Raw genomic sequence first — 9,584 nt, forward strand, 5'->3', positions numbered from 1 at the left:
CTATTGTATTTGTACTTTTACTACTATTAATAATCGTCATTTTCAGAAGCCTGCAAATACCCCACAAGGCAGGAAAACAACGTATTATGCAGTAATAGTAACAAATAGAAAAACTTTTATTCCCTTTAAGAAGAGGATGAGCACAAAGAGGAAAAAAGGGTGAACAAGTATAGCCTAATTTAAATATTCTGTTTAGAAACATTTATTTATAATACATATATATATATATAAAATTGATGATAGTAGGCTTTATTTATGGTCATTATATTTCAGTGGTGGGACGTTGCACAGTACAGTTACTCAAGGAACGTCGTTACGTATTAGCGTGTGGACCAATGAGAGCTGAGGTGGGCGTAAAGCGGTCTCGCACCGGGTAAAAGGGATTTGATAGTTGCGGGTCTCGAGCCGAGCCTTCAGTTGACTTCCTCGGTGGGACAGAGACCATGGCGGCGGCGGCGGCTGCTGCCTGTGGCCCGCACAGCGCTGCGATAACGGCCGCTGTTAGCGGCAAGAAAACGCACAGTAACAGGGAACACAGTCGGAGGAACCGGGAGAACTCTCGCCGGAGACAAGCGGCTCTTTTGTTTCTCAGTAACATCTCCCTGGACGGACGACCAGTTAACGACCAGAGTAATTCAGCCGAGAATGCAGGAAGCCGCCAGCACAAAGAGACCGACTTGGAGGGAGCCGACTTCGGCTCTGCGGTGGCGACACCGACCGGGTTGTGCCCGGAGCTGGGAAACGGCAGCTACGGGACATTCTCCAGTTTGGCAGCGTCCGTGAGCTGCGGGAACGTCAGTCCCTCCCCGGCACAGAGGACACTCCTCAACATACCGCCTATCCTGGTCCTTCCGTCGGACACGGGGTTCAACGATGTGGGGAGCGCGGAGGTGTTGGTGGAGTGCCGCAGAGGCTCGTTCCCCCCACCGGGGAACAGTAACCTGCTCTCGCCGTCCCCGTCCAACGTCAGCCTGCTGCCGTCGCCGATGGGACCGCGGAAATCTTCCACATTGCTGTCAGTTCAGAGCTGTAACTCTGTGTCCTCAGAGCCGCGACAAAGGTGAGAGAGACGCTGCTTTGTTTTTTGTTTTTTTAATCTTGGGAGCATGCGTGTCGTTTCAGCAAGTTATAGGCTACGCTTGAATAAGCATTTTTGTGACTGGCATTCCCCCTTCAAACAACACCGATTGCTTGGTGCAATACCTGGAAGTTTGAGGCAGGATTGTTGTCATCAGCTCAGGCCCAGAACTTGTTCTAGACTGTATTTACATTTCTATTCACAAGCGGTTTGACACCGGATTCCATGCTGTTAGTCACTGGTTCCCATTAGTGTTTGTGGTTTGGATGCGTTTGTTTATTTGGCAGTCCAACATTTAAAGGAAGTTGTGTGAAGAGTGTGTCACTGCTCGTGATGCAACGTCTCTCTGTTTCTGCTACTGTTCCTTCCCTGCTCTGAGGAAAGACTGAACTCAGAACAGCTAGCCTACTTGAGGTATGTTAGTGTAACGTTAGTGCGAGTCATGTCTTGCACGATGAGGCCAGAGCTCCCCAGAGCAACATCTTACTAACTACATGACTCATGCCAGTTGGAGGTGGTGGTGTGGATTATTAAAGATTCAGGACCACCTTTATCTGTGTGGAGAAAGAGATAAAGGTGAGAGAAAGAAAATGTAAGATGATTAATGTTGGCTCCTGATTATTTCCCCTTATGCTGTCCTCACAAAATTTGAAAATTAGAGCGTAAACCACTGGTCCTGATCAATTATGGTCATTTAAATCCTGAATTTGTTCATTTCAAAGTTGACAAACAATTGTTACATTTTGATGAATCTCTGAATCTATAAAATGTCCAAATCTCTATAGACTAGTTTTCATGAGCTCTGAACTATCAAACTTATGTGAGATGTGTTTTCAAGACTTGAAGCCTCCATCTAAGTTCATCTCTTCATTAAGTGACATCAAAATAGCATCACTAAGTTGGAGTGAACAGTGTCTGAGAGTTTGAATGTGACGACGCTCCACTTCTTGAGCTTAAAGATTTTTGGTATTATACATTTAGAAAAAATATATCATAATGCAAGAGCTCAGCATTGTTAATAACTTCGAGCTTTTGCAGTCTTATAGGAAACATGGTTTAAAAGTTGTAGCTGGTGGCTTTGTAAAGGGGAAGTGAACCTGAGGACCGTTACAAACCACAGACAACATGAAGTCGAGCCGTTTTCTGTGGCACAGTAACCCAGAATCATTTTCATTCGGGTGTTTACTACTGTAAGTCAGGATTAGTTTGGATTTGCTCTGCTTAGAGAGGGAGAAATTGAACATGCGATGGGTGAGAACAGAAAAATATTAACTGTGGAATGTGCTTTTATAAGGGAGTGAGTGTCTGAATCTTTCTCATCTGGCAGTGGTTCAAACATGCTGCGCTTGTGTGAGTGCTGATGGATGGATCAGCTTCGTCACCATGTTGGCAGCGTGTCAAACCCATGTCAGCCCCCGCAGTGATAAACACCGCTTAACCTATTTACACCTTACAACAGGCTGGGAAATTAGCAGCGGATAACAGCTCATCAGTCAGTCCGCTGCACCGGCAGCCACCAACGGCTCCTGCTGTGTGACTTGATTTTGTTTATTTACTGTGACGCTGCTGCATGTACAGTATTTCATTGTATTTTATGCCAGGATGATTACTGGCACTGTTACTAATAAGAAGTGTAATTTACACATTGTTTGTATTAGACTAGCAATGCTGGGAAAAAAAAAAAATTATTTGCAAAGGGCTGCAACTCATTGTTTTCAGTCATTGATTGATCCATCAGTTCTTTGTTTAGTCCATGAAATGTTTGAAAAAAGTAGAAAAGTTGACCTATTGTTTGTTTTGTCCAACCAACATTCCAAAATACTGAAATAATTAGTTTAGAGGTGCAATGATCAGTCATTTAATCGATTAACCTTTAAGTGTCCCTTGAGTTGTTTTTTAAGAAAGACTCAAAATACACTGGTTCAAGCTTCTCAGGCAGCAAATTCTCAAATTTAACTTTAACTTTTATGTTGTTAAACTAAATTAGAACTGCAAGTAACGATTATATTCATTATTGATTTAATCTGCAGTAGTGATAGGCCAATATCTGGCATTTTGATCGGTATCAGCTGGTACCTGCACTCACATATCAGCAGATCTAATCTAAAACCATTACTAGCTATAGGGTTAAACATATATTGTCATACAGTAGAGAATAATGCAGCTACTTCTGACAAATCCTACCCCACTCACCCGGCCACGTTTTGAAATCTACATCATAAAACTAAAAGTGTGTTTTTCTGTATCACTAATAAGTAATAAAACATTCTATATGAAACAACATGTTACTGGCTAAGATAACCATGTACACTAGGTTGTACTCTGCATGACTTTTCTTTGTTTTTATATTGGCATTATAATTTGGCCATTGGCCGCCCTGCCCTCTAAATATCAGCATTGGCCATAGAAAAACCCATATCAGTCGACCACTAATCTGCAGATTACATTCAAGATTAAACAATCAATCTGTAAAATGTCCAACATTTAAAACCAAAAGATATTCAGTTTTCTATAATGTATGACAAAGATGGGCAGTGAATCCTCACACCCGATATAGGTAATTTAATAGAGAATTTTTTTTGTAAATTCAATGAATGCGTCTTATTTCACTGCATCATAAAGGCGGGGTATGCGATTCTGGATAAATCCAATTCCATGATCTAAAGTGAGTAATGTAACTAATGTTTGCCAGGTTGTGGGTTAGCAAACTGACGAAGAACCAACACAACAGCTCCAGACTGCGATACTCACAACTCTTCTACTGCTATAGCTAACATCACAACAACAACAGCATGTCTTGTTTATTCTAAGCGCAAATTTCTTCCCTGCAACACCAGCGAGTGCGGAAGAACGTATACTGCGGTGAAGTTTTAAGTTGGATAATTGTCTGTCGAATATCCAACTTAAAGCTAACGTAAGCGTCGTGAAAGCCCTTGTGATAATATTACTGTTAAGTGTGGAATTTGCGACACACAAATAAACGATAGAGCATAACTGTAAACCATAGATGTTTTTCTGTCGTCAAGCAATATCGTCATATCGCACAGCCTCAGCTGGAACAGACAAATGTTTGGCACTTTTGTTTCAAACTGCCAAAAACATTAATCTATGAAAATAGTTGCTGATTTATCTTCTGTCGATGGATAAATTAATAAATTATATCAGCTCTAAAAGAACAATATATCAATAGACTTTCATTTTTGTAAATAAATGGAAAACATTGATACACATTTGATAAGGATGCCTTTTAATTTAGTGATTACAAACTGCATTTGCAGATTAGGAACTTGTAAATATGTTGGCTTCCATTTCAAATGTCATTCACGTGTTACTAGAGCAAATGTTTCTCATCATTAGGGCAGCTGGTGACTGTAATGATGTCTCCAGATTATTGCGGTAATTATTTTTCGAAACATTTGGACAGTAGCACTATTTGCTGCTGCCAGAGCCAAGTTTTCTCATCCAATTCCTGCCAAAGATCTAGCCATCTGGATGAAGGGTGAAAGTGATTCGGGAACTTTGGGCTGACGGAGCTGTTGCAGCTGGTGAACACATAAATGTTGAGGTTTCTGTGCCGGCTGCTCGCTGGCACCTAAGTGGCTGAATTTAAATGCAGGCTTCTCATCACCTACACACTTCCTGGTGTGATAAAGTTGGCTGTCGTCAGATACGATCATCAGTCACGCTCTGTTTAGCCTCTCAGTCTGTAACAAGGCTCACTGTGTGAAGTCCTGCCAGCCGGCTAACCAGCCAGCCAACTGCTTCATTAGCCTGCTCATCAATACACACACAGACGCACAGTTTAACTGATGCTCTTGTATACAGCGACTGAGGACACTTGGCTGGTAATGTACACGCTCCGACTTCTGCACTTGCTTGAGCATCTTCCCCTCGGCTGAGTACAGCAACATTAGCATCATTTGCAAGGCTGCCGAGTTTACAAGAAGCCTGATGCTGTTATGTAATTGGTTCATGTGTGAGAGAAGCGCTAGAAAAAGAAACTCAGCTTTACAGTTCAGGAGACTTTTTCTGCTGTTGTACTGTCTCTGTTTTTAAAATTTGGGACGGCGAGATGTTTGGCTACAAACTACAGCCTCAGACATGTTGGAGGATAAAGGCAGAGACCACACACACACACTCCAGGGCAGATTTACTGAAGGGCTTTGACAGTATTTTGAAAAGTGTGCCACTTGAGGCAGTTTATCAGATTTCATGCAACTCTTTCTGAAGCCACACAATACTTTTATACAACCCTTTTTGCATGCACTGTAGTCCTCCCCAAGATCTGCAAACAGGCTTTAAAGTGAGAAGTCTTCACACTTCCTCTTTTTATCAAAAACTCAAGGCTTTTACTCTGACGGCTCACTGATTTCACTACCATACCAGCTGTTTAAATGTTTAAATTTTCTTATACTGCTGGCTGTCCAGTTTGAACTGTTTCTCCTTCTTCAGGCAGTGTGTTCAGTGTGTGACTCTCACTTCGCTTTTTTGTTTATTCCCTTTTGTTTCTGTGAAAAAAGCCTTCTCTCAAAATCAGAAATAGTAGTTATTAAGTAAATTATGTATTGGAAAACAGTTCTCTGTCTACATATCTTCATTTTCTTCCTGCTGATTCAGGTTTTTACTCAGCAGCTGACTGGATCCACACTCCAATTAAGACATCAGGTTGAGTCCTTAATAACCAGCCTGTTTGTGACAAGATTAATGGCTCCTCTAAGCAGTGCCAGCTGGATTTGGCTTCATTCTGCAGTTGGAACGTAGTCTGTTTGATCCAACTGACCGTGACAGTCTGCATGATGCATTTTACTCTGTTTCCATTGCACACTGCTATTCTGAGTTAGTTAACAGGATCTCAGCTGTCCTCTCAGACACAGATAAACCTTCCACTGATGCACGACTTCTAGCAACTCATTCACTCAAGTACTAAAACAAGGTGCAAGGTAGATTTATTTATTATTTTACAACACAGGGTTGTGTAAAGAGATGATGTTGTTTTCCTTTATGCTATTTACAAAAACAAACAGCATACAGACGATTTGACCTAAAATCCAAATCATGATTATTTAAATATTTTTTACCTCGATTCCGATTAATAAACAATACTTTTTTTGCCCTCATATTTTACTGACAAGGTTTTTACTGTAAATATGCTCAACTGTTAAAGCTGGGTTTATTTTTTTTCGATTCACAGTTGTCAAAAATCGATGAACTAAATGTTAATTTATAAGGTAATGTTGACTTGCACCTAACAGAGACATGGTTCCCCTATATTCAGTGTATTGCTGCTGCTGCTTCTAAAATTTCACACAATTGTCAATATCAGTGCAGCACTGATAATATTCACCCGCACACTGTACGAACACGGTAACGCTTAACGCTGTAACACGGTAACTCACGCTTAGCTAGCTTCCTCTTCTCATTCATCAAAGGTGCTGTTATAAGAGCTAAAATCTCGCCGGAGCTTCAGACCCCGGTCTGGAAGCTGATTGGATGAGGTGGAGACACCTGTTTACACACACGGTATGTTTCTAAGGGGAAATATTAACGTTATTAAATGACCAAATATGGCTCTGAAATTTTGGTTTTGATTAGTTTTCAATTAATCGTTCAGCCCTAATACAAAATGACCTGCACTAGATGGGTTGATAAATAACGTGAATAAAACTAGGCTATTTCACACGGTAGAGTACTGAGGATGCATTTAGGAGGCTCACAGCCTGGGAAAGAAGCTGCATTGAAGGCTGGTCGTACGAGACATTTTACCTTTTTATCAGACGGCAGGAGAGTAACCAGGCTGTGGCTGGGACCTGTCTTTTTGAATGCTTTGGGCTCTGCACAGGCACATCACCTCACTGATGTTGTGTAAAGAACAGATGGACTAACTTTTCAGAATTATTTTGGACACATTTGTGCAGTTGTGTTCATGATACTAACCATTCAAATCCAGATTGATTCAGGAATCTTCCTTTTCGAAAAATGCTACCTTTTAATGCAAATATATTGCGTCTAACCCTAATCCTACCCCTGACCAAAACCAATGCGCATTTAAAGAACCTCAAAGTAGCACATCTCGATAGGTAGCATGAATCATCAAAACAGCGGCAACGATCCTTTGGTCTGCTCATGATCATGTTTTAATTCAGATTGTGCACAAAGAGGAGGGGCTATTCACCGATGGGGCTGTTGTCAATGTGTTTGTGAGAGAGCGAGAGGGAGTGAGCTACAGATTTTAAATGGTAAAAAATAGAAATTCAATTTGTGGTGGGCAGCATTGATAGTCTGGCAGGCTGCCACAAATAAATCAATGTATGGGAAACACTGGGGGAGGGGGTGCCACAGAGCGGTAGATGTTCAGACTACACACTGCATCCTTTTTGAAAAGCGTAAGAGTTTGTCAGTGAATAAAGGCTGCAGCTAAAGCTCCCCGGTGTGTGTTGTTAACCAGCTGCTGGAAAGGTAAAGGGGGTTATAGTGTTGCGTTGTAGATGATGTTAGGCAGTTACACGTGAAATCGGCCACTTATGTTGAGGGCGTGCACAACAATACATCAGCTCAAAACAACATGTCCATATCAGTTTAATAGAAAGAGGAGCGTCTGTATTTTTATTCTCTATGTACTCTGTACTCTTTACTCCTATTTTAACCATAATACTGTGATACCACCCAAAACTATATGAGAGAGATACAATTACTTGGGATTTTACACTCACAAACCAATACAGTTATGTTACAAAGTGTTTGTGCTGTTTATGCTCTCATTTACTAAATTAAACTGAGCATGAGATGAGGTTGTCATAAACTAGGTGGCTTACCACCTCGGTTAAACTGTTTCCTGGGGAAAATCCTGTACGAGGACGCACTGTGCAGCTGTCTCTTTCACTGTATGTGGGGAAACATACAATAAATATCAGTTAGGGACTGTTTTATTAAACGGGTTGGCTTAGGATCTATAGCAAAAGAATCGTTGGGACACTCATTGTGGACCTGTGTTCAATATTCTGTAGTTTTGGTTATAATGTGAATGACAAGTGTCTTGATGGAAAAAGAGGACACGCAGAAGATTCTTTGCATCGGTGTAAAGTTAATCTGTGACTTGTTAGTTGGCGTGCCAGGGGGAAACACTAAAACTCTGCTGACCTACCTGTCAGCCAGGTCAGGACACTTTGTCTGAACTTCCCTGGAGGAGTCAGGTGTTCCCTAAATGACTTGGCAACCGGCAGCGCTTGTAGAAGCAGCAGCCAGTAGCTCCTTCAAACTTTGCTGTTTTTTCCAGCTTTAAATGCCAAAACATGCGTTACCTGTGACATAAATGCAGTCATTGGAAGATGAAGACGGGGTTTTTTGATTAAAGAGCAGCAGACCACGATCCACCAGGCCCAAGGCGTGTGCGGTGATCGCTCAGATGAGAGGAAAGGGAGACAGCAGAGGAGCCTTGCTAGCAAAGCTTGGACTTAATTCTGCTGATGAAGATCAAGCTCTCGGCAGGTGGTTCATGTTCCGAGTTGTCAGCGCAAGACTCCGGCAAGATGAGAGGAAGTGGACTCTGTGTTTTACATAAGTAATGCTTGGTGCTCAAACGCAGTCAAGATGGACTCTTTCCCAAAAGTGTCAGACTGTTTATTGTGATCACAATAAACACCATGGTAAACGGTTCACATATTTATTTAACGAAAATAAGCCAAATCAATAGTTACTTCAAATAAACATAATTAATGTATGAGGTATGTAGTCTGAGGTTCCAGTAGAGTGTGTGTGTGTGTGAGAGAGTGAGAGCTCATGACCCCACAGGGCGTCACAAGATGAAACTTTGATATTATCATCTGGTTGCTGCTGTTTCCATTCACCCCAGATGCAAATTCAAAAAATGCACTGTAGAATGTTTGGGTTGTATATATGTATATAAGTAGCTGTTTTATATTTTATTGTATATGTCACATATTTTAATATAGGCTACACTGTTGTGTGTGTGTAGCATGAAGGAACTACAAATTTATTTTTGTTATGTAGCCTTGTGCTGTATAATAATGACTAATAAACAACCTTGTACCTTGAAATTACCTCATGGAGTCAATGACGTAGATGGTCAAACACTCCACACTAATACTAATTAGGGTTGTTCCTGGTTTAAACTAGGATTTGGCATTTCTCCTGATGACATCAGGCCGAGATGACCTTCTGAGCTAATTTGCTTATTTGTAGCATTTGCTGAATAAGATTCAGGTTCTCTGCAAGGTTTGTCTAAAACCACAAAGGTTCTTTTAATGCCAAGAGGAAATGAAATGTAAGAACAGTTAATGGCAGATGAACCTTAAAAGACAAAAAGGAAGAGGAAGAACTAGCGTGGGTCAGCATGACTAAGTGTCCCGGTAAATAACCACCGAGAAACTGAAGCTCTGTTCACTCAGTCAGGTTCTGCGATAATGTTATAATAAAATAAACATCTGCTTGATTCTAATCTTGTCCTTATTATTCACATCATTCATTTGTACCAACACTTAGGCTACAC

At 41.2% G+C, this 9,584-nt stretch overlaps 1 protein-coding gene across 1 annotated transcript in view; it reads left to right on the forward strand.

Annotated features, from left to right (window-relative positions):
* The first annotated feature begins 398 nt into the window (after positions 1 to 398).
* Positions 399 to 9,584, forward strand: part of cables2b (Cdk5 and Abl enzyme substrate 2b) — a 41,401-nt gene continuing 32,215 nt past the window's right edge. The window contains exon 1 of the mRNA XM_046055798.1: positions 399 to 1,060. Coding sequence (XP_045911754.1) covers positions 444 to 1,060 — 617 coding nt within the window. The 5' untranslated portion in view covers positions 399 to 443. The remainder of the gene's footprint in view (positions 1,061 to 9,584) is intronic.

The sequence above is a fragment of the Micropterus dolomieu genome, linkage group LG08 (assembly GCF_021292245.1).
Source record: "Micropterus dolomieu isolate WLL.071019.BEF.003 ecotype Adirondacks linkage group LG08, ASM2129224v1, whole genome shotgun sequence".
NCBI classification, from domain to species: domain Eukaryota; kingdom Metazoa; phylum Chordata; class Actinopteri; order Centrarchiformes; family Centrarchidae; genus Micropterus; species Micropterus dolomieu.